Genomic DNA, 25,733 nt, shown 5'->3' with positions numbered 1-25,733 from the left:
CTTTAGATATAAAGACGTTCTGGCAAGAGAAATAATGGAAGGCGTTGGTATATATGTCAGTAAGAATTCTGGCGTCAGGCAGTCTTATCAGCAGTGGTTTCGCAAAATAAGCAGAGTTTCTTAATATCTCTTCCAGGTTTATAGCAATGCACAAGGGTTCAGACGCAATCTCTTCCGGGTGCACGTACTGATTATAGTGTATTTTAGAATAGCGTGCTGCCTTGTTGCCCAGGTGATTTGTGTGCCATGTTTTTTTTTTTTTTGCAGCAACACCAATTGTATCAATTCTGAATTTTCTGTAATAAAGCCCAGTTGAAGTCAGCGCTGGTCCCAGCTGTCTCGTTTTTCCCCTTCTGTTCATCTTCTATTGTGGTGTTGTCCTAAATGAATCGAAACCAAGTTGCTCAACGTTCTTCACTTATCAACCGCATCTTATAAGGTCGTTTTTGCTTGCACGACGATAACGGCCTGTAGTATGTGCAGCTACGGAATTGAAGAAGTTGCAGCGGGTGGGCATGCAGGCACCTGGAAGCTCTCGGGGTATCCATCCTCGGGCACCATGGCCAGTTGGTAGGCCTCGGGCGACGGAGACACGCCGGCGCTCATAGTAGGCGACAAGGTGCCGGCCGACAGGTCGTACACAGCCAGCGCCCGTGGTGCAGAGCGGCTGCGGGTGCCAGTATACAGCTCGGATGGTTCGTACGAGTTGTCCGTGGTTTCACTGTACGTTGTCTCAGCGGTATGGCCGGCCACGGGACGCATCAGCGAGCCAGCCACCACGCCCTGCGGGAACAAGGCAAGTGTACTGCAGGCATACTGTTAGGGTTCGGCTCACATGGCACTGCAAGACATCCAGGTATAATCCGAGCTTTTACAACATGACGACCATACGATGCGGACGCTTCTTATACTTGTGGGTGCTATACAAGGTGTGAAAAGCTGAACTTTCAGAATTTAAAATTCGGAAGGAATACTTCAGTCTGCGTAGGCGTAGTAGTCCGGAAACATCGTGAGTTCTGCTATGCCACTTGGCGGATTCGCCCATTATGCCAGCGAACGTCGGCAGTACTCGGCCACCTGGCATATGTGTATGGCGTATTTACCATTGTTAAATGAGAGAATTACGCAGGTGCAAAAAAACGATGTTTACTGCACAGCGCGTGTTTTGCAGTTTTACATCAGGCATGAAAGATCGCGGCATTAGTACAGTGCTCTCGAGCTTAGACCAGGGAAGCTATACCTGTTCGTTATGGCGCGGATACGAGACTCAGTGGCGGCTATGATTTTTGTCATCATTGACAGTGCGGACACGCTCTTCACAAATCCTGTCCACACCACTCACGAAGCAAAAACGATTTCGCAATAAAAATAACAAGAACACTACACAAAAGGGATTTTGTACATTGGACACATATGGCGAGGCGGACGCAAGCTATAAGAATAACTGTCGCAATAACATTTTAACCAAATGCAATCGAACTTTGAGATAGCGACATCGGATGACTGACCGACTTTGCAGACTTAATAACGCGCCTGTGTCCTGATATGCCTGAGTAAAATTTCAGCTCATTCTTCAATTGTGCATGCAAGACTGCGGCACTTGGCATGACGCACTTCCGTTGTGCGCCGTAACTGTTACAGGATGTGGGGAGGCACGAGACGGTGATAACCTCCCGCCCTTGGCCACACCTCTTGCAGAGCGACGGATACGCCACTGGTGGCGAAGTTGAAAGCAAATTCGGGAGCGGAGTAGGCCGGTCGCGTCGTCTGCTAGCCGTGTGTTTCTATGCAGTCCTCGCGTCATGAATTCAGTTGTCTGCGGCTCATGCATCGTTGCACCAACAGCATCTGCTGCTAATGCACTGTGACACAAACTACGGAGCATCCACAGCGACAGTTTTTGCTTGGGTAAATGTTCGAAAGCTATAAAAAATGCACTGGAGATTTTATTTACTCGTCTCAGCTCGGCAAGCAATACGACCTAGACCGTACTCTGAGTTCCCTTCTCGTTAACAAATCGCTTGTCATTCCTGTCTCATATTTGGGTATAAAAGCATTTCAAATATTATCAGCGCATCATGTGAATTTTCTGAACATACCTATTATTCGCGTTTAGGTACAGGAAAAAACAATATAGGTTGGTTACTGAGTAAACCGTGAATATTTCATTTACTTAGTGCAGTGCTACGTATTTTTATGACAATTTTTGAAGCCATTAATATGTCCTCAGCGCAAAGTGAAGACGGATATGATGAGCGTCAGGTATGAGATTTAAAGAATTAAACACGGTGCTCCAAGTGCATGGTACATACATTTAATGGCCTATAAGCTGTGTTTGCTAAGGGCAGCAGCTCTAAATATTCTGTCCTTTTACCTAAGCGCATAAGCTTTACGAAGCGAAGATTGTAAGCGCCCGCTTTGTCGCGTTTCACAAGTTTCCGTCAGTGTACGCTATAAAACATGTCATCGCCGTAATCCAATCCAACGTTACGGCGAAGCATATTTTACCCATTTTATTGGTTCTCTCGAACAACAACAACAAAAAAAAAATTATTAAAGAAAACAGAGGGAGCCCGAACCTGCAAAAACTTAATTAAAAATAAATAAAAGGGAGCAAAACCTCACGATTAAAAAAAACTTCTTTTTTTAAACAGTGCGATAAAAACAATAAAATAATAAAAATAAAAAGGAAAAAGAAAACGAGATCAGATTCGCAAGATGGTCTACGCTGGCCCCCCAAAAAGAAAAAAGAAAATCCAGAAGGTCAGAAAAAAAGTATTTTTTTTTTTCACAGAATTATGCATGGTGCCCATGTGGACCTGGCTCCCGTGAGGGATGAATTCAACAATAGGACGCTTATTTAAGCATCGCCTATCAATATCAGAATGCGATTGAGTTGTCGGACTCCGTTTGCATCGCAAATTCAGTTAGTCTCTCTTACTCAAGCGTTGAGGTGCCGGCTAGTTGGTTATACATATTGGAATAACAGCGCGAAGGACGAGGAAGAAGATCAGAAGGACACAAACACAGCGCTTACTGAGCTCAGCTTACTCACCCTGTATACGCAGTGCCTGGTGTCATCGACGGTACCGGAACCATGGAAGAATGCAAACATTATCCTGATTCATAAGAAAGGCGACGTTAAGGACCTTAAAAATTACAGACCAATCAGCTTACTGTCTGTTACGTATAAGGTATTTGCTAAGGTAATCGCTAATAGAATCAGGACAACCTTAGACTGCAATCAAGCAAAGGATCAAGCAGGTTTTCGGAAACGGTACTCTACTATAGATCATACCCATACCATCAACCAGGTGATAGAAAAATGCTCAGAATATGACCAGCCCTTATACATAGCATTCATTGATTACGAAAAAGCATTTGACTCAATAGAAACCTCGGCGGTGATGCAAGCATTGCGAAATCAGGTGGTAGACGAGCTGTGCGTGAAAATGCTGAAAGATGTATATAGTGGCTGTAAAGCAATCATAGCTCTGCATAAAGAAAGTAACAAAATTCCCATAAAGGAAGGTGTTAGGCAAGGAGAAACGATTTCCTCAGTACTATTTACAGCTTGCTTAGAGGAAGTATCAGAGACTTGGAATGGAAGCAGTTAGGGATAAGGGTAGGAGGAGAATACCTCAGTAATCTGCGATTTGCTGATAACATTGCCTTGCTAAGTAACTCGGGCGATGAACTGCAAATAATGATTGATGACCTAGACAGGAAAAGTAGAAAGGCAGGCTTGAAAATCATTATGCAGAAGGTTAAGGTAATGTTCAACAGCCTCGGGAAGAAACAGCAGTTTACGTTAGGTAGCGAAACACTGGAAGTAGCAGGCGAATATGTCTACTTAGGACAGGTAGTAACCGCATATCCGGACCATGAAAAGGAAATAACAAGAAGAATAATATTGGAATGGAGCGCAGAAAAGAACTCTGGTTCCACCTAGAGAGAGAGAGACGCCACTTTGGGGGCAAGAAGCTTTTTGAAGAATGGGGACACCGCATGGTGATCCTAATGAAGAAAACGGAAAACTAGAAGAGGGATATTTAGAAGACTTGCTCGCGTCAGGCTTCGACACACCGTGGTAGTGCGGACGTGGTGCATATGCACTGCGACCCCACCCCGGTGGGAACAGGCCGGATTGCATGAGCTCCATTGGCTGGGAAAAGCCCGCTCCCCGAAACAAAACAAAGCAAAAAAAAAAACCCAAAACCTTATGGTGGGGGAGGCTTTGCCTGGGGTAGCCGTAGGATGAGGATGGTCGCAGGTTGAGGCCTGTACCCTCACAGGAGGATCGCACCTAGTGCATCTTTCCTTCCATCTGACAAGGCAAAGCAAAGATCATAACTTTCGTGCCACGTTTCCAATTGCTGAAGCTGCATAGATAAGAAAAAGGGGCAATATTCCACATTCGTTAACAATTCAAAGCCGATTCGAAACATTTCCTTTCTAGCGTCCTGGCGGCAGAGGAACTCGCGTGTTTGCACCCCCTCCGGATTGGCTACGTTCAAGCGACCGGGTGAGTGTCGCACCTGCAGGCTGAGTCCCGAGCAGATGATGAGCGTGCCCTTCCAGCCGTAGACTCGAACCAGCGCCTGCACCAGTGGCGCCATGAGGAAGGTGCCGACGCCCGAGCCGCACACGGTGATGCCCGTGGCCAACGAGCGGCGCCGGTCGAAGTACGACGTCACGCACACGATGGCCGGCAGCAGTGTGAAGCCGAAGCCCGTGCCTGCGCGCGCACACACACACGTTAACCCAATTTAGCGGGCACTGGAAGCATGAATCAAGGGGCGCGCCTATGCTGACTGTAGGTAGCCAAGGCCGGACTGAATGCAGCGAATGCAGTCCACGAGTGAATTATAATAAAAAAAGCGTGTGTACATACTTCCTAGCCGAGCTAAATAAAATAGACATGCTAGTGAGATTTGTGCATTTGCTTAACCAAAACGAAATTGCTTGCATAGCTTAAATATCTGCTTCATTTGTTACCCAACATGCAGTTTTAATTGCTTACGTACAGCAACATAAGTGCAAACAAAATGAAGATAACAAGGCTGTTGCTAATATTAAGCTTTTATTTCCGAGAACTGAAGTACAACATCCAGCCATTTATTCATGCAGCGGCTTAACGTGATTTGCTTGGCCCTCAGATGCTTTCCTGTCTCACTGTTAAGTTAGCTAAGTGGTTTCACGCTGAAATGAAGACGTGTGGCGTCATAAACACATTACTTTACATGTGAACGCAGGAGCATCGCAACCGACTTCGAGGGAAAGTCTGTTCTGAATAGATCGCAGCTAGCATATCGATTATATGATCAGCGTTTGCGCTCTAACAGAAGCATTCGATCCGGGATGAGATCCTCGAGTTTTTTGACGAAGCCATAATACTGATTGAATGCACAAAGGAGGCCTCCTCGCTCAGAGTAGCTGGTTAGCCTTTCCTGTTTGTTATCGTCGCTTTTTTTCTCGGATTATTTGCACATAAACACTGATGACATAACGCGGCTCGAAATAGAGCTCGCATACTGCGCTCGTGTCATCCAAACTACTCTAGACTATGTGGTCTCTGGTCCGTGGTGGTTCTTCTCCTACTCTTTCCGCCTATTTTCATCCTTGGAAACGCCAAAAACAAGTCGGCCCATCCTGCACGGAAACGTAGACCCCAATTTGGCACCCATGCGCGTATCAGTTTTCTATTAGTGTCGCGGCATGGCTCAGTCATTATAAGGCCCACTTATCTCTTGCATGCTGTGCGCAAAAAAAACACAACGAAAAAGAAAGAAAAAACCACGCGACGATGTCCACAGCAAAACAAATTACCAGCTTGTGCTAATATTCGTGGGCCGCTAGCTATGGAATGTACTATTGCGCATAGAATACTAGGTGTACTAGTTCCAATACCGTGAAGTTAAGCTGCAACTGTTTTCAGAGATAACATTTAAAGTAGTATTTGAACTGCGACGCTGTTTAAGCCCGAGGTTGTTCCAGGGAGCGTGCGCAGCTGCATGGGTTTGCACTAATTGCGTCATCATGACCGACGTGACGTCACCATGAAATTGACATCACCACAACCGGATTCTGGGGCATCACGACTTCACATCCGGTCATGACGTCATTTCCGGTCATGATGGATGACTTTACCAGGCGATGCTAAACACGCAGTAGATTTGAACTGGAAAAATACGCAACAGAACTTCGCAAGCGATCACTTTATTCTGGTCTCTACCCTTAGAAAAGACGGAAAGTCGCGCAGGAACCGTCAACCAAAGGTTACGAATGGGCTAGCTTTCGAGAAATTAGAGAAAAAAAGAAGGTCGGATGCAAAATTACGGATATCGAGGAATGGGCGGAAGTCGTCAAGCGACAAGTTGGAGAGGCAATGAAAACGCTAGAAGGCGACGACACCCCAGACATTGCAGACAGCAAACTGCTCCACATGTGGGAGGCCAAACACTGTGTAGAACATAGGATTAAAAACCAAAAATGGAACAGGAATCTTCGCAGAAGGCTAGCTAGACACAACAAAGGAATCGAGAATAACGCGATTAAATTATGCGAACAAAATTGGTGCGACAAGAAACTCTTCTCCATGGAGGTGCATAATAACTGGAAAGAATAAGGCAGTTCGTATGTCTCAGCTAGAGAGACTTAGCACCACCACCACCGGCAGAGCAATCTTGCAGATGGCAGACTTGCAGTCTGACCGCAGGCTGCACCCTAAAACTAACGTCCCCCCTAAATTTAGGGAGAAAATAGTGATATCTCCCCTCCCGAGGAATATGCATCCGGAGCATAATACCGAGAGGAGGAAGAACAGAGCCGAAGCGCTAACAAAACGCGTCGGAAAAATGGATCCCGAAGAGGTCGCCTACGTGGATGCGGCTAGTGGGAAGTCTGGCGCGGCGGTTGCCTCAGTAGTCAATGGACTAGGAGCCCACAAGTCGGCAGCCACTATTCCCAACCGCAACATAGAGATGGCCGAAGAAGTTCTATAGCGCTCGCTTGCGCTGGAACGGAAGCAAAATTTGTAGTCAGCGATAGCAAAACTGCAATCTGGAATTTCATGAAAGGCAGAATCTCGCCGAAAGTGGCGAGGTTCCTGGACGGCAAAGAGTTGACCCGCAAAGTCAGCCTAATATGGACCCCTGCGCATGCGTCTGTTCCCGGCAATGAAGCGGCACATGAGTTAGCCCGAGCTATCTACTTCCGGGTAACCGTAGAACCGCCGGATTGCCAGTACCTGGATGAACGTGCGCAAACATATTGTGAAATCGTTGTGAATTATAGTATAAAAAAAATTGGAGGCTTATCAAGGTTAAGCCCAGTGGATGCGAAGCATGTTAAGCAGCTGCCTCAATGTGGATGGGGCTAAGTAACGGAGACGTGGTTTTAGGTTAATCGTCGTACTTTATTCTTCATCGGTTTCCGTAGCACGCTGCAGCCTTCGTTGTGCATTCCTATTATTAACGATTAACGTTCTTAGCGTTTGGAGGCATCTTGGCCGCATACACGCCCGGCGCAAAGACGCTGGCGCGGTTGCGGGCACAGACTGACGCGACGGCGGGCGCGCGCCGCTTCATCCCTGGCGTGACGTCACATATCACGTGATGCAGCGATGGTAACGCCGCCGCCGCGTCGCGCGCGACGGCGCGAACCAAACGTGGAGGCCTCCGCCAGGCGACGTCCGACGGCGCGATATGAGGCCCCATCTGCAGCAGGTGTGACGTCATCACGTGACGTCATGTCAAGTGACCCCACTTCAGGGTCAATGGTGGCCACCGCCGGGCGTCGCGCGAAGGCCCGAAACCTACGTTAATATGCTTCGCATAAAACAGAGAACTACTGCCCCCACCGGATAAGACACTAAGTAATAGAGAGGCGAACGCATGGAGGTGATCGACTGCAAGCTTGAAATTTCGTTAACCCAGTATCGGCCTTTCACATACTACCAGGGAAACAGGAAAACGATCTAGCAAAGCATGTGGGGAGAGGGGTACTCTCGACCGCAATATATGCGAATGCGTCGACTCCCCTGGAGTCGAGGAAGATATCAATAGCAGAGAGAGAGCTGGAAAGTCCTGCTGCGGAGCAATGACCTCGCTCGGCAGCAACAAGCCGTCCGCGTGGGGGCCGAGGCCGCGAAGAGACAAAATCTGTTTGTTAGCATTTAGTCGCGGAGGCTCCAGCCCCCATCCCCTAGGCCTGCGTGTCGGGGGTGGGGAGTAAGGGGCCTCCATTTAAGGCGGAGAATAAAAGTTGTTATCCATCCATCCATGCATAGCTGACCCCGCCAGGCGTCCGTGGTGCGCTTTTCTTTTGGCGCTTCCTTGAACGCACAACATAATGACGCAGGTCAGTGCAGGCTAAAGAACCCCAGGTGGTCGAAATTACCGGAGCCCTCCACTACGGCGTCTCTCATAGCCTGAGTCGCTTTGGGACGTTAAACACCACAAATTAAACCAAAACATAATGAGGCAGACTCAATGCAGCAGGCATCAGCGGCGTTTCAATTTGGTTTACAGGAAAGAAAAGGCGCCGTATCTGTCACACTGCGCCGACAACAGATAGAAATGAGTCTCAAAGTATAATCCCAGAAATGTTAGTCGAACCAAACGCGAACAGCATCGCTGTGTTATCAGCCTTGCACGATAGAGCAATATGCCCTAATTTTTAATGCGGATCTGCTTTATGGGCCTAATGGCGTGACATGTAAGATGAGAATACCGCGTTGCTTCGTTCGCCACCGAGAGTTCCGCGCAAGGTGGCCCGGAGCGTTGCCAATGTCTATAATGAGGCCGGCGTCGTCGCTTGAACCACGTAGTCCTTCCTCTCTTTTAGCAGTGTGGACCCCACGCAGTAAGCCAGACAGTGAACGCTTTCTACAGAAGGTTTAACGTGAAAATATGCCATTCATGTAGGTCTCTATCCGTTGGAGAAAATCACAGCAATGACGGAGTAAGCGGCACAGAGGTAATGGATGCCTCACGGATAACGAAGGCGGGAGTTAAAAAAATCTAGCAAGCAATCATCATCATCAATCTAACTATGCTCACTGCAAGGAGGTCTCTCCCTAATTCCTCCAATTAACCCGACCGGTCCTGTGTCAGCTGAATCCACTTGACCCCTGCGAACTTCTCAACCTCATCCGCCCACCTAACTTTCTGCCGCCCCCTGCTACGCTTTCCTTCCCTTGGAATCCAGTTTGCTACCTTAAGCGACTATCGGTTACCCTCTATTTGCAGCCCATTTATTCTTCTTGGTTTACACTAAAATGTAAGTAACTTGAATTATTTCTCTGACCCACTCTGCACGCTTCCTATCTCTTAATGTTACCCCTACCATTTTTCGTTCCATAGCCCTCTGGGTTGTCCTCAACTTAAGTAGAACTCTCTTGGTTAGCCTCCACGTTTCAGCCCCATAGGTGAGTACAGGCAAGATGCAACTGTTTTATACTTTCCTCTTGAGCGATACCGGTATGCTGTTAGTCATAATCTGCGAGTGCTTGCCAAATGCGCTCCATCCCAATCTTATTGTCCTCGTTATTTCCCTTTCATGGTCCGGATCTGTGGTTCCTATCCTAAGTAGACATATTCGCCAACTTCTTCCAGTGCTTCGCTACCTAACCTAAACTGCTGTTCATTCCCCAGACTGTTAAACATTACCTCAGCAAGCAATACAGCGCGGCAATACGGCTGTAGAAACCCATGCAGGTAATAAGAGCGACTTCATGGATTGGTACCGTGCAAAGGAAACACGGACAAGATACAAGAAAGGCAGGACCAGCGCAGTCTCCCGCAGTTGTGAGTTGTGAATTTGTGTGTGCTGTGTAGTTGAGCGTAGGTGCTTGCTTCCTTTGTGGAGCACCTATCCATGATGCCTCTCCGAATGGCCGACACAAAGGTAGTAAACGACGGAGACACTATGCATGAAAACTGCCACTCTGGGTTTCATGCAATCCTGTGGCGGCTTGCCGCTCTGCCATCACCGGAGTAATATTCAGAGTGATCGTGTGAATATCGCCCACTGTCTGCAGGCATGTTGGTTCGGTAATATGTTTTTGAACCACAAATCACTAGCGATTCTATCAAAATATTATTTACTGATTTCCGGCATATACATTAATAAAGAGCACGTTGATTGTGTTCATTGATAAGATTGTCTTCACTGGCTACCGCAGATTGATGAGACTGGGACTCTCGAAGACAGAGAGGGACAGCGTGTTTTTATTTCTCTGGGAATATTTGTGACTATGTTGTACCTAACTTCGACATTATTTCCGGGAAGCTCAACGAACAAACTAAAAGCTAAAACGTAATTTTCCAGAACTTTGTCTAGTGCACATTTATTAGCCAAAGGGGCAAAGTAAGCATTTTCTGGCTTACAGTTGCTCGGGCAATTCACGTCGTAGTATATGTAATTAATAGCCCTCGATATACTTTGTGTAAACCACTCGAGGAGTGCACGCAACAGAATTGAAGCGATATCCTGCAGTGTTCTACACAAGGGTGATGCAACCTCTGCAAGCAGTGAAGGCGGCTGGCTGCGTTGTCTAAGCACGGTAGCCGTGTAACTCTCCCATTTACAGTGAATAAGTTTACTAAACAAGGCGCTACGTGGACGCACAAGACAGAGACGACGACACAGCCGCCTGTATTACTGCCTTCTCTCCTTGTTGTATTTGTCAATGCAATGGTTTTTTTTTTTTTTTAAGATGAACATTCAAAACAAACCAGCCCAGCAACATGTGCTATTGAGATAATGAGTGTGCGTGCTGGTTTTTAGGCGTTGGTTTCGGCAGTATGGTGCAGCATTTCGCTTAGGCAACTTGAGTTGTAGAGAGGAAGAATATCAATATCAACTCTTCCCCTTTGAGCTGCTTAGGAAATATAAACTTTAATGCCTTTATCGTGGGTGTACGAGCAACAACTATACAAGCACGAAAAGTACTTTTGCTAGGAAACGCATCAGATGCGTTTATGTCGCGCAAGAACCCTACAAGAACCCGATAGAACCCGATATTTTGTATCTCATATACACAAAATATGACGGTGCACTGTGGATACCACAGTGCAGAAATGCGAAAGCCTAAGCGTTGCTGGGGCACATGCTGAATCACGTTTCCTCTCATTATCATTATCACTAAATGCACCGTCAAAATGATTGCTAATGTCATCACATTATCAGTAATTGCAGCTTTATTGTCATCGCTACTATCATCCTCAAGGTAGCCAAGGACAATTATGACGAACGCTTCTTGACAAGAGACCAAAATTTCAAGTGCTGATGATGCTAAATTATTCGTTCGTTACTTTGGAGCTCAATTCTGGTGTTTCCATACAATCGCTACTTCAAGAGCAGGAGGCACCGCCATTCTCATTAGGAAAAAAGATAACGTCATCATTGTTGACTGCGAGCTGGGAGCGGACGGGCGCTTTTGTCTCGTTGATGCTCTTGTGGGAAGGGAGCTGACTCGCTTTGTGTGTGTCTACGCCCCGAATGAGACAACGGCACGGTCCGAGCTCTTTCGATCTCTCCGTCCTTTTCTTCTTGTCCCCGGAATCGTATACTTTGGAGGTGATTTTAACTGCGTACTCAGCACGAGTGATAGAGCGGAGGGAGGAGGCGGTGTGGATGCGTCGGCGCGGGTGTTAAGAGAGGTCCTGCGCGATTCTGACCTGGTGGACGTGGCACCCGGACGAACGGGGTCAACTGCGCTCTACACCTGCTGGCGCGGCACAGCGCAGGCTCGCCTCGATCGCATCTATGTATGCGGTGAGGCGCTCCATCGCGTCCGCAGCTACACCGTCACTCCTGTGTGTTTCTCTGATCATGGCCTGGTCTCGTGCGTGCTGGGTGCCGAACATGTCGAACGGGAAGAACAGTAGAAAGACGGTGGATAATGAACTCGACTATCCTGTGCAACGACGAGTTCTTAGATAAAGTAAATAAGGATATTGCTAGGCTTAAGTCTGGATCGGTTAATGCAGTAGAATGGGAGTTATTTCAAACAAAAGTCAAAACCATTGCCACAGAGATCGGAACGAAAATTGCCACGTCGGCTAAAGCTAAAATCCAGCACCTCACAGGCACCCTTCAGGGCCTTGTCGAGGCAAACGAAGAAATGCCGGGAGAATTTTGTGATGACATTCGGAAAGTTAAAGAGGAACTTCGATCGGAACTGGAACGGCATTACTGGGGCGCACTCGTCCGCACTTGGGAGCAAAGAGTGCAGTACGAGGCGCAGCCATCAAAACTCTTTTGTGCCTTCGAACGGGAGCATGCTGCACGGGTTAGTATACGGGAGGTTATTCACAGCGGCACCGCTGCGCGAGGGCATGGTGAAGTTGCGCAGGTCTTCTATGAATACTATCGTAAGCTTTTCCAGGCCGGAAAACCGCTGGATCCCGTGCCATCCGAAGTCCTGAGCGAACTACCCAAAGTTCCTCAGGAGATTAGGGAGGCAACAAACTCCCCATTGACTGCTGACGAGATAGAGCGCGTAATTGCAAAACTCCCTAAGAATAAAGCACCCGGACCGGACGGCATAATAGCTGAATTTTACCAATGCTTTAGAAATGAACTCAGCCCAATATTAGCTGAGGTGTTAGAGGATGAAAGGAAACGAAAACTTCTCCCTCCTTCTATGCGGCGCAGCAATTTAGTCCTAATTCCTAAGAAACCTTCCCCCGAATCGACCCCTGACGTAGACGATTTCAGGCCAATCAGTCTTCTTTCCACGGACTATAAGATTCTGGCTTGAGCTCTCACTCGTCGACTCGAGACCGCCCTCAGCACCGTGGTGGGAGAGCATAAAACATGCGGCTTCAAAGGGCGCTTCATAAATACTGACTTACACCGCATGAGGGCGGTCCGCGAGGCGGCGGATGTAGGGCTCCTTCCTTTGGCCATTCTCCAGATCGATTTGAGGAAGGCGTTTGATCAGGTTGACCAGGCTTTCCTCTTTTCTCTACTTCAGCAGTGCGAAGTAGGTGACGACATAATAGATTGGCTCAAAATTTGTTACACTGAAATTAGTGCTGCAATCGTCCTTAACGGTATACCAGGCGTGCCGATACAGATGAATAGATCATTACGACAAGGGTGTTCGATATCGCCTGTTGTCTTCACCTTGTATCTGGAACCTCTATGTCGCATGGTACTTGCGTCTAAACCATCAACGGTCTAGATCTTGGCGGCCAAGAACTGCGCGTCCTCGCATACTCGGATGATGCAGCCTTCATTTGCACATCCCAGCAACAAGTGGGGGAGGTGATTCGATCGGCAAATTCCTTCTGTCAATTTCCTGTAGCCGAACTAAATTTAGAAAAATCGCAAGGCCCCTGGTTGGGGGACTGGAGAGGGAAGCCCTGCCAACTCTTTGGAGTAGAATGGACCGAAAAAATCGACAAATACCTAGGCGTTAATCTAGATATTAGCAAAGCGGTCATGAACAGGTGGCAACTCAAACTAGCTGCCGCTGAAAGGAAGCTAGACCCATGGCGGCCGAGACACATAGCCATGTTCACGAGAGCCTATGTTTACGCGGTGGTTTACCCGGCGGTACTATACTCAGCCAGAGTAACCACAATCGACAGGGGCTCAGTGGGCAGGCTACACAGGTCATGGACAGTCTTCGTTTGGCGCTCTACGGCAGAGCCCATGCACCGAATCAATCTCTTCTGGAGCATGGAGCGAGGCGGACTGGGCTTAGTGAACATAGAACTTAAACTTGTTGTCCAAAGGCTCATTTTCTTTCGAAGCGAAAGGATAATTTTCTTCGCGCGGCCACTCAGTATCTAGGCTCGGCGCACTTAGCCCCTTGGTTAGCCACAACTAAGCCAATAGGTCAAGGCATGAGAGCCACAGCCTTCTACAAGGAGGTAGCGCAGTCCCTGGCGCTGCTGCAATGGCTTTCAGTAAAACCGAGAAAGATTTACTGGGACTTGCTGGCACAATTTCTGCAACCTCCAGTATATCGGCAACATCCATAGGGGTGGGCAAGACTGATGTCCTCAAGCGAGTCAGGAAGCTTCCCGTTCCAACAGGCTCCAAGGATTTCTTCTTCCGTTTCCACACAGGAGTTTTGCCCGTGAAAGCTCGTCAGGAAGAGCGGGGTTTCTTCCTACCATGGGGCGTAAACTGTCTCCTGTGTGGCCGGCGGGAGACCGCTCAACATGTCTTTATGGAATGCAACACGGCGTACATCTTCTGGGACGAAGTACGGGGATTTTTCGCCACGGATTTGGAAGTCACATGGCCAGGGCTCTTGTGTCTCGACGCGCCTTGTGATTGTCTAGAGCTTCGAGACATTGTGATAGTGCTTGCGTTGCATGCCCTCTGGCGTGCGCGTGTGAATGCGTTGGCCGAAACCAGCGTGGCGGCACCTAGTGGACAAAACAGAGTGGACAGTGAGCGCACTAGAGTCCTCTGGCTCCGACGAAAGCCTGCAGGAGGAACTACAGCGGCCCCGCCGGGGTGGCGCAGTGGTAAGACGCCCGACTACTGTGCCGGAGTTCCCGGGTTCGAACCCGACCTCGGCGGCTGCGTTTCGATGGAGGCGAAACGAAGTGGTGTCCGTGTGCTGTGCGATGTCAGAGCACGTTAAGGATCCCCAGGTGGTCGAAATTACTCCGTAGCCCTCCACTACGGCTCCCCTTTCTCTCTCTCCACTTTCACTCCCACCTTCCTCCCTTCCCTTACGGCGCGGTTCAGGTGTCCACAGAGCAAGTGTGACAGATACTGCGCCTTTCCCTTCCTGTGAACCAACCGACCGACCAACCGACCAACCAACCAACCAACCAACCAACCAACTACAGCTAGGCTGCCGCGCTGTGATGGTCTTCAAGACACGTCAGTACGAATGGTTTGGGTGCCGCTGATGCTTCACGCAGCGTTGCCGTAGTGTTTTTTCCCCTCTCTCCTCTGGTTTTCCCCTCAGTCTTTTAGTGGCACATTTCAGGCTTATATGTTCAACTTTTCTGACCCTTTCTTACCAGACCTCTCGATATAATTCTCTATTGTGCTTAATCTCCCCCACGTTTCTTATGGCCGACGTTAACACGAGAAGCAATCAATGCACTCGGCTATTGGTTGAGTTGCAGCCTTGTACATATATATGTAAATAAAGGTTTTTTGTTACTGAAAAAAAAAACGCGGGCGTGGCGAAGTTTCTTAAGCCGCTCGCTGGGGATTCAAATGTTGGAGGTTCGATTCCCGGTGGAGGCGTTATTTTATTATTTTTTTATTTTCTGACTATCTTCCTCGCGGTAGACCAGGAGAATTATGATGTGCGTTTCGGCTGATAACGTTATTTGATTGACAGTGGGATAGGACACCGTGAGTATGAGGCACTAAAACTTTTCACCTTAATATAATGTAGCGAGAGATACACTACCCTTGTCAGCAGCACATTCCGCCATAATAAAGGCCACTAGCGCGCATGCGCGGAGACCGGAGAGGAGCAACAGGTGCGCTGCATATGACATCAGAACTCGCGGCTGCCGCAGCCGCAACTACAAACTACAGCTACACTACAGGCAAACCACAAACTGGCAGCTTCCCACACCCCCTCTTATACAGCAGGATCTTTCCGAAACATATAGACCCCATGTGTAAACACTGCTCAACTGCGGCCACTCTCATATAGATGGCGTGGACTTGTACACACTACAACACAGAACAACTTAAACACCCCAGAGACGTGGGAGTCTTTCCTACGTACTTCTCCGAGCCATCAGACCAACGCTGGCTTATCCAGCGCGCGGTGGAGGCCGCGGCATCCCAAGGGATCCCCGCCGATCTCCTCTAAGTCAGCGTAACCGGTCCTTTGACTGGTCCCCTGTTTTTGGGCGCAATAAAAGAGTTCACCACTACCGCTTACAGACTCCATCGCCGACGCAGGAGACCCCCGAACAAAGAGAACGCCTTGCCAAGCGGAGATGCCAAGATGCAGAGCGCAATAATAATAACAATAACAATAATAACAATAATAATCAACTGGCTCACAGGAAAGGAAAGGCTCCGTATCTGTCACAGTTGCTCTGATTGATTTATAGGAATTGAAAGGCGCGGTAACTATCTCACTTGTAGCTGTGGACACCTGAACCGCACCGCAAGGGAAGGGAGGAAAGTGGGAGCGAATATGGAAAGAGAGAAAGAGGAGCCGTAGTGGAGGGCTACGGAGTAATTTAGACCACCTGGGGATCTTTAACGGGCACTGACATCGCGCATCTCTCCGTTTCGCCTCCATCGAAACGCAGCCGCCGGCAGTGTAAAAAGCGGCGCATAGCAGCAGCAAAGAGGAAATGAGAGTAAGAAGGCGAAGAGAGCGGCGAAGACGCCCGAACAGAGATAGGAATGCTTACCAAACGGTGATGCCTGACTGCCGAGCGTAATAGACGGAGCATGACCGCCGAGATGGGGCCTATGGAAGAGTTCAGTCAATGGGAACCAGCAGAAGAGGATCTGAAGGCCCGTCGTGTGACTGATCATTCCATTCGAGTTTCTGAAAATGCATCTGATACGCGGACATTTGAAGAAGACCTTGGGAGCAATCCGCTTGGACTCATGTGCAGTGTGTGGAGACTGTAGCACCAAATGGACTTGACGCCGGTGAGTAATACAATGTATGCGACTTTGCGTTTGGAGACTGCGAATTAGAGATACTGTATAGACAAAATTGAGACCACTGCATGCTGCTTCACAGATCATCGGGCAGTCTTCGCCTCTGTCCAGCAAAATGAATAAGAGATGTGTATACTCAATGTCTCGCATTGCTAAACATAAATGACCAACGTACCTCTCGCTACGTATATCCTGGCATAGCTGAGGTTATTCGGACCCATCGATATGAGAACACGAGCAACGCCTTAAGGAGCTGTTCTCTGTCACAGAGGCTCAACGCTGTGGATGGCATACGCCACGCCATCTATGCAGACGACATTACCATCTGGCCGTCCTGGGGCAACCTAGGGCACATGAAGGAGGCGCTGCAAGAGACCGCCTCGGTAGTAGAAAACTACGCTCGGGAGTGTGGTCTAGAGTGCGCTCCGAATAAATCAGAACCTTTGCACATTGCTAAGTACACATTTACGTAAACGGCATTTCGATACCACAGGAGAAAACACTTCGGGTATTGGGATTACAAATTGATAACCGAGGTAACAATGCCACCGCTCTTAAAACATTGAAGTCCACCTGCGAAACAATTTGTAGGATGATTGGCAGGATATCCGGCAAGCACGGTGGACTTCTTGAAAAAGAAGCCGTTTGCCTGTCAGGGGTTCGTCGTTAGCCGTGTGGCGTACGTGGCGCCCTATCTCAAGCTGAGGAAGGGCGACCGTGGGACGTTCGACGCGATGACTCGGGCAGCGGTTGAAACGGCTCTAGGACTCCCGGCCAGAGCGTCTACGGAGCGCCTGCTTCATCTTGGGATCCATAATACAATAAGGGAGCTGAGTGAGGCCCACAGAGTAAGCCAAATTGCTAGGTTGTCGGTGAATAGCACCGGCAGGCAGGTCCTCCAAGACCTCAATCTCGGGCTTCTTCCCACCACAGAAATGTGGAAAAAATACTTTGAGGGTTAAGCCGCTCCCCAAAAACATGAATTGGGAGTATAATCAGGGAAGTAGTGAAGCCAGCGCAACATTTGTACAAAGTAACTATGGAAGTAAGACAGTAAGAGAGTATTGCGTGGATGCAGCGGGTCCCCCCAGGATGGCATCTGCACCATTGCTGTTGTGCACGAAGGAAGTCAGGTGAACGGGCTCTCAGTAAAAACGAACGACGCGCTAATGTTGGAGGAAGTGGCGACTACATTGGTCGCCACCCACTGCGACTCAGCCTACATAACGTCGGACTCGCAACAGGTCTGCCGAAATTGCGTGCGGGTATAGGATAGCGCCACTCGCCCGCAGCATAATATTGGCACATACGAAAAATTCTGATCCGGCTACTGTTATAAGGGTTATAACCATATCAATCCCGCTCATAACTTATGCGGATATTGCAAATTATTTACACATCTGCAGGAGGGCACTCCCGGGACCCGCCAAAGGTCTAGACAGATCTGAGGAGGGCCATCTTGGACGGCTCCAAACCGGGTGTTTTCTAAATCCCGGCATACTAAAACACATGGACCCGACATTCACGGATATATGCAAATTCTGCGGGCAGTATTCTGACTTGCACCACATGGTGTGGGCCTGCCAGAAAAATACAAAAATAAAAGTTATAAAACAGCCAACTAGGGAGGGCTGGGAGGCTCGGACCTGGAGGCCCAGCGTGGCCTGGTCCAGAGAGCTCGGGCAGCGGCGGCGGCCAATGGCGTCTAGGAATAGGGTCTGCCACTCAGCTCCACAACCATACGCACCTCCCTTTCCAAATCATTTCATTGTAAATAAATGTTTTCTCCTCCTCCTCCACTGCTATTTTTTACTCGCCCCGGTCTATACCATGCGAGAGCGGGGCAGTCAGTGCACTACTGGCGTTCGGCCCTACAGCCGCAGCATCCTCGGTCTAGCGCTCGGCCAGCGCACTTTCGAGTGTGGCGTCTTCAGCATGATAACCACGACGCGTAGGGACGCGCTGAAGGGTTCTTCCTCCAGCGAAGGAGCCGTGAGATAGGGGCGAATGGCTAAGAGCGGATGGTGCAGGGGCGAACAGCAGGCAGCGGATATGACCAGCGCTTTCGGAAGTGGATGCGTCAGTACTACAGCTGGAGATGGTGTCAGAATCTAAGTAGGCAGGTTTGAGGCGGTCGATGGATGACGAATCGTCGTGGCCGTTGATGAGGAGCGCAAAGTACTTAGAGGCACACTGGAGCACCTTATACGGGCCATCATATGGAGGGCGGAAAGGAGGGCGCACAGCATCGTGGCGCACAAAAGGTGCGTACAGCTCTGAAGGTCGGGGCTCACGTAAACCTGACCAGGCATAGTCGTGTAAGAGCAACAGTGAGAATAGTACTGCGTAGGCGGCTGTCATAGTCCGAAATGTCCACCGGCGCAGTTAGGGAGGGGCCAATAATTCGCCAGGGATTCGAGGAGTTGTTCCAAATGTAAGCGCTATTGCGGAAGTGGAAGCGTCACTGCGAAGTGCAGTGCAGATTTTAAGCATGATGAAAGGAGGGCAATCGAACCATGTTGAAGGGTAAGTCGAAAGTTTTAGAGAAGCCTTCAACGTTGCGGTAAAACCGTTCGGATTTGATATGAGATGGCAAGATGTGGTCTTATTGTGACTGACACCGAGGAGACGAGATAGGTTGGCGAATAATGTGGAGTGGAATGGACCACCACGGTCAGTCGTAATGGTGGAAGGAACACCATACATTTAAAAGCTGAAACTACGTCCATATTATGCTCTTAGAGGCCAACGTTTTTAAAAGGGAGTGAAATTGCACTTTCACGGCGTTGCAAAGTAGCTGCCGCGCACTCATCACACTCGAGGAGGTGATGCAGAGTTCGCGGGCATAATACTATAATCATTGCCCGTTTGTCTTTGGCGTGCGAATTCTATTCTTGCTAAAGCATAGAAATTTTGTTTGCAGACCCGTTATACCCGCGCTATAAATGAGCGCTTGAGATGCAATGCCTTCGAAGAAACAGCCATTTCATCATCTACAATCCTGTTAACCTCTTCATTGCGGAAAATTTAGCTGCACATCATGGAGACCCGATTGGTGATCCTCGAAATTTTCGTTTTCGGTTTCTGACCGCTCAAGTTTTCGACTGGAAAGCGAAACCGAGAACAGAAGCATTTCAAATTTCGCGCGAGCTGAGCGGAACGAGCGAATGAACAAGGACGTGAGGACACAGATTTGAAAATCAATGTAAACTAGAGAGGCATATAACTTGGAGGCAGGCTTTCAATCGCAGTCGGTGCATAGAAAAAACAAGAAATTACAAGCTAAGTCGTAACTTCCTACTTGCAGCTATAAAATGAATCATGACGGCAACAGCTGCGCCTAAGATTTGCGAAAGAATGCTTTCGTCCGCCTTTAAAATCATTGCGAAAATCGGCCGAACTTTGTCGAGTCCGAAATGCCTTGACCTCTATCCCCCCCCTACTTTACAGCTTATAAACCGTCATCTCAACAATTCCGTGTAACAGAAGCACCCTTATGGCATTCACGGCATCGAGTTGTCATTCCTATACGGTCAGAAGCGGCAGGTGAAACAATGGGGTGTTTTATTTATTGCTCATTTTCTATTTTGCTGCATAGTGTATGGCCCAATCAGTGGCACAAGTATAAAGCCGCAGGTAGGATGCATCATACCTGTGATAAATCCAAGGAAGACGTAGAGGGTCTTGATGCTGTTCGCATAGATGCTAACAAATAGTCCGAAGGAGGACATCAGTGAGCCCAGGATGGCTATGGGCCGGCAACCATACCGTATGGTCAGCCCGCTGGCCACAGGGCCTGCGTTTAAAGGGAATCTGCTGAGAGGAGGACACTATATATACTCTACAAGACAAGCCCCTAGCAAGCACACATAAAGCAAGGGAATAATTGCCCTCCACAGCGAGTGATGAACATTGTTGGGGATTTCCGAATACAGACATCCTTTCTCACTTGTAACAATAGACAAATGCGAAAAACCAGCGCACAGAACGCTGTGACCTGTAACATGTCACGAGACACTCTAGGGTATTAGGCTCAGGCATCTCGGAGACTTCCAAACCTCGTTTGAGAGACCAATCATCCAGGCATCGGCCTATGCTAATGATTATGGAAGATCATCGCTGTGATGACTGCTACTGCCGATACGACGATGTGAAGAGGAAACGGCGGGCAGCACTCTGAAACGGATACAGACTAAAGGGGAACACGGTGAACTGGATTAATGGATAAACCGTACTGTCAAGATACCCAATTCGGTGTCTCGAGTTCCGACCACGGCGACCACGTTTCCATGGAAACGAAATGCAAAAAAAGGTATGCGGGACACTTTTAGGCTCCGCCTTTAAGGGTTGGCTTTATAGCGTTTAATGGCCCTCGTCTCCGGCCCCCTCGCGGTTCTTCTTTTCCGTACAACTGCCCAAATCTCTAACTGGCGTGCCCCACGGCCGCCATTTCTGTGCTTCCGCGGGTCAGGGTGGATAAAACGTGCCGGAAGTTAACGATTAGGCAAGAGTATGGTGACCCCTTGCCTCTACATATATCTTTCGCAGATTAGCTACTCTGTAACGCTTTCACAGAGAATGAGGCCGTCACGCACGCCAGTTAAACAGTTAAGCGGCTGAACATGTATTATTTGGTCACTTAATTACCAATACCTTAATTAGTGCCTCTAATATTTCACGCACACCTTTATTAGCATACTGTCTCTAATCTGCCACGTTATCCAGCTGCTAGTCGTAAGCAATTTACTCGGCATAAAGCCCCGCTTTAACCAGGCCGAGCGCATCTTAGCACACATGACATAGACACGAAAAGCAGAAAGTTAAGCCTAAAATTAATATGCAGAAGGCTAAGCTAATGTTGAACAGCCTGGAAAGGAGCAGCAGTTTAAAATATGTAGCGAAGCCTTGGAAGTGGCAGGCGAATATGTCTACTTAGTATAGGGAGTAATCGCAGATCCGGACCACGAAAGGGAAGTAACATAGGAGAACAAGATTGGTACGCAGCGCAACGAGCGCATCTGCGTGGAATGGATGAATGAATGAATGAATGAATGAATGAATGAATGAATGAATGAATGAAAAACTTTATTTATACAAAGGGAATTCTCCAAGCGTGGAGTAGGAGTAGCGTGCTTGACTCGGGCATGCAACAGCCCTGGAAGGTTGTATTCTATTCCACCCTGCCTCCTAAAATGAGCAACGTGAGTCGACAGCTCCTCCTCCCAGATTGTCATATTATGTTACCTTGTTATATTTGAAAACCCATCGAATAATTATTGCTTTTACTTGTACTTGTTCTATACGCCTCCTGAGTTTTCGCGTCATTTGCGATGCATTATGGGGTTGTAATGAAGTAACGAGACGAACTCTCCTGCTAAATTACTAGCTTCCATCAGAACTGCGACAACGCCAGATATACTACAGAAAGAGTTCGTAATTCGCCAAAGACACTGAATGCTGCTCACGTGTATGATTGCGAAATCCCTACAGTGCCGTGGGTGAAATATTTTCATGTGAGAGTAAAGTTCCCTCTCCTGGTATTTTATTCGGTACACACGCGACGCGAGCGCGGCCGGCCAACAATTTGTTGTTGTTGTTGTGGCTGTAGGAAGAAGGAAATGAAAACGCACGGACCTGCTACTGGCTCTGTAGATTGAATGATTGAAAACTTTATTTAGTGCACGGGAGTTCTCGGAGTTGTGAGTGGTCCGCCTATTGTTGGTCGGGGTCATCGCCGTGCAGAATGGCCTCCCACTGCTCCAAATTGGGATTAGGAAGTTTATCGACAAAAGGATTTATTGGCATGCCCACACCATGTGAAAAGCCGTAGCTATTTCTCCACAGTGTGGGCAGTCTGGTGTGTAAAGTGAGGGGTACAAATGGGGGAGTTTAAATGGCGTAATGAGAGTGTCTGTTTGTAGCTGAGCCACCTCCGCTGATTGATTGATTCATAGGAAGGTAAAGGCGCGGTAACTGTCTCATTTGTTTTCTGTGGACACCTGAACCGCGCCGTAAGGGAAGGGAAGAAGATGGGAGTGAAAGTGGAAAGAGAGAAAGAGCAGCCGTAGTGAAGGGCTACGGAGTTTTTTAGAGCATCTGGGGATCTTTAACGTGCGCTGACATCGCAGAGCACACGGACGCCTCTTCGTTTCGCCTCCATCGAACACAAATGTGTCCACAGACACAAATGTGATAGATACTGCGCCTTTCCCTTCCTGTGAACCAATTATTAAGACTGCTATTGCATAACGATATGTCACATGACAAGTGGTCTGACGTGAGCGTCTACCTCTGCCGACGCTCCAACATTTTCAGATGCCTTTCTTCTAGGCGCACTCAATCCGTTAATTGTCGCTCTTCCGACATCATCTGCAGCGCAGTTTCTTTCTTCTGCTCTCAAGGCTTACCCGCCGCGTTGTCTCAATGATTAGGACGCTCGAGCACTGAGCCGGAATAGCCGGCTTGGAATTCGGCTTCAGTGGCTGCGTTTAGATGAAGGCGACAATTAGGGGCCGCTTAAGCTCCATCATTAAGGGTATGACGCGGTAGCGTTTCACACACCGATAATATTTAGTTTTTTGTTTTATTTTTTATTATTTTTATCCTATAGCTTGCTGGGCGATTTCATCGGTAAGCTCAGACGCCGTGTCTTGAAATTAGGTGCGTCTCAGTCAGCTTTCAGCGGAATGCCCTGTTTACGCTCAATGGAACGCGGCGAGACCACCGTTAAGGGTACGATACGAGAGCTCTGCACACACACACGGGCGATTTTTTTACTTATGATTTTAATGTATTTATTTTTTATGCATCGATACTTCACCTTTTGTATTCTGAGCACCTTGACACCTTTTTACCCTACTTTTTTATTTCAATTAGTTTACAAGCAAGCAAAGACGTATCTGTCACACATTTCTGCAGAAGGTGGCAGTGTCGTAGGTGGGGGGGGGGGGGGTGCTCTGGAGTAATTTTGATCACCTGGTGCCCAACCCCGCCGGGGTGGTGCAGTGGTAAGACGCCCGACTACGGTGCCGGAGTACCTGGGTTCGAACCCGACCTCGGTGGCTGCGTTTCGATGGAGGCGAAACGGAGTGGCGTCCGTGTGCTGTGCGATGTCAGTGCACGTTAAAGAACCACAGGTGGTCGAAATTTCCGGAGTCCTCCACTACGGCGTCTCCATAGCCTTAGTCGCTTTGGGACGTTAAACCCCACAAACCAACCAACCAATTCTCGACAAGTTCGCCATTTTGTTGAAAGTGTGACGTACGCGTGACGTGTGCAGTAGGACGGTGCCAGGTAACGTAAGCACACAATCAGATTACGTATTCTGACACACGTGACTGTTCTGAGAACCAATCAGAGAAAACAAAATGGCGCCAAACGTCGGCCATGTGTGTCGAAAATAGGCCCCCTGGATATTTTTTGACGTGCACTGGTATCCCACAGCACACGTAGGCCTTTTCCAATGTTTCATTTTTAAATTATTGTAGTAAACTGATCAGTTAAATCTGATTTTTCTTGATTAGTATTATCAAGCCTTGTTTTCTCATTCGAGCGTTTGGCACCATTTCATCTTTTTCCAACTTTATTTAAATATCTATTGATCAACTGTACACTCTAAGTTTTCTCAATTAGCGTCTAGAAGCAATGGCTCTTAATTCTCAGCATTTTGGCGCTTTTATACCCTCGCTTTTTCAATTTTGTTTCTTTTCCATTAATTCAGTAAATTGACATGTTACACTCCGACTTTTCTTGATTAGCCAAATCAAGCACTGCTGTCTCATTGTGAGCATGTTGACGCCTTTGAGTCCCCCTGCTCTAGGTTTTCAGTTTTAATTATTTAAATGAATACATCCATCAATTACACACTCTAAACTTTCTTAGCATCTGGAAGCAATGGCTTTTCATTCTGAGCATTGGGACATCTTTGAAGCGCCCTTTGTCTAATTGTTTCAGTTATTTTATTTATTTAATGAATCAATACACTTAACATTGCATTAAAATAATCAAGCATTTGATTTTTAATTTGAGAATTTTAACGCCTTTGAACCCCTTTTTTCTAATTCATCAATCACTCAATGAATTGAATCATTTCATAAACTCATCGGCTATCACACACCAATAAATCATCAATCACTAGAACCACAAATTACCAAGATACAATTTTTTCTCGCAGCCCCCAATTATTTTTGAGACGCGGTGTCCACAGCTACGACTACGACTACGACAACTGCAACTGCTATTACTACGACGCCCAGGGGTTTTCAGCTGAACGAGCTACATAAGCGGTCGCTTAGAAACAGCACCGCCAAAAATCGGTACGCCTCTTCGCAGATGACGTTTTGCTGCTCTGCGGCCGCGTTCTGCCAAGGAGTCGCCAGTGAGATGCCGAAACGCGCCTGACAGACACTGGCAGTCATTACTCTGGGACAGTCAGTCACACGAACAGAACGATGATGCCTCCGAGTCTAACAACAAAGGAGCAGTTTTATCCTCAAGCCATTCAAAATGCGAGGTATGGCCACCACGCTGGTCTGACCAGGGAAATTGTGGAACCTTGTGCAATATAATTGACCGGCAATAGGTCCAGGGGTCGACATGTGTACCTTCAGTACATGAAAAGTCTCTGAAGTTCAGTAATAGATGAGACGTAATAGTTACTCACTGGAGATGAGGTAGCAGCCGAAGGTGATGGAGGAGATCAAAGAGGTGGCGGCGTGGCCCTCGCCGAAGTACAAGAGGAACTCGTCAAAGAAGATGCCCGACGAGTAGACGATGCCGTCGATGACCAAGTGACAGATGAAGCCGGCCAGCACCACCATCCAGCCCCAGCCGCCGTCTGGGGGTGCCGGGGCAGCCTCTACCAGCAGTGTCCGCTGCACCATGCTGGTGGTGTCCATGGCTGCGGATGCGTCGAGCAAAGGCAGCTCCGCGCGGGCTCTTTAAGAGGAAGCCTCGCCCAGAGGTGGCGCGCTGCGGGTTGCTCGCCTTCCAGCTGTGGGTTGCTGCTCACCGAGTTGCGCTCACTACGGGGTTTCCAAAAGGCTGCTAAATGCGGACGACCTGCAAACCAGAATATTTCACCCTAACATGTGACTTTGTTC

General features: G+C 48.2%; 1 protein-coding gene across 1 annotated transcript in view; it reads right to left on the bottom strand.

Annotated features, from left to right (window-relative positions):
* The window catches only part of LOC146200616 (monocarboxylate transporter 13-like), a 55,982-nt gene extending 30,453 nt beyond the window's left edge, over positions 1-25,529 (bottom strand). Inside the window, exons 1-4 of the mRNA XM_084592410.1 lie at positions 25,295-25,529; positions 20,285-20,428; positions 4,539-4,738; positions 526-783 (exon numbers count right to left, since the gene is read on the bottom strand). Of these exons, the coding sequence (XP_084448536.1) occupies positions 526-783; positions 4,539-4,738; positions 20,285-20,428; positions 25,295-25,529 (837 nt within the window). The remainder of the gene's footprint in view (positions 1-525; positions 784-4,538; positions 4,739-20,284; positions 20,429-25,294) is intronic.
* Positions 25,530-25,733: the final 204 nt, after the last annotated feature.

This window comes from Amblyomma maculatum, chromosome 2, assembly GCF_055883805.1.
Source record: "Amblyomma maculatum isolate TAMU_Amacu chromosome 2, ASM5588380v1, whole genome shotgun sequence".
Taxonomy (NCBI): domain Eukaryota; kingdom Metazoa; phylum Arthropoda; class Arachnida; order Ixodida; family Ixodidae; genus Amblyomma; species Amblyomma maculatum.
The sequence above is the reverse complement of the archived record's forward strand: the minus strand, read 5'-3'. Positions and strand labels throughout refer to the sequence as shown.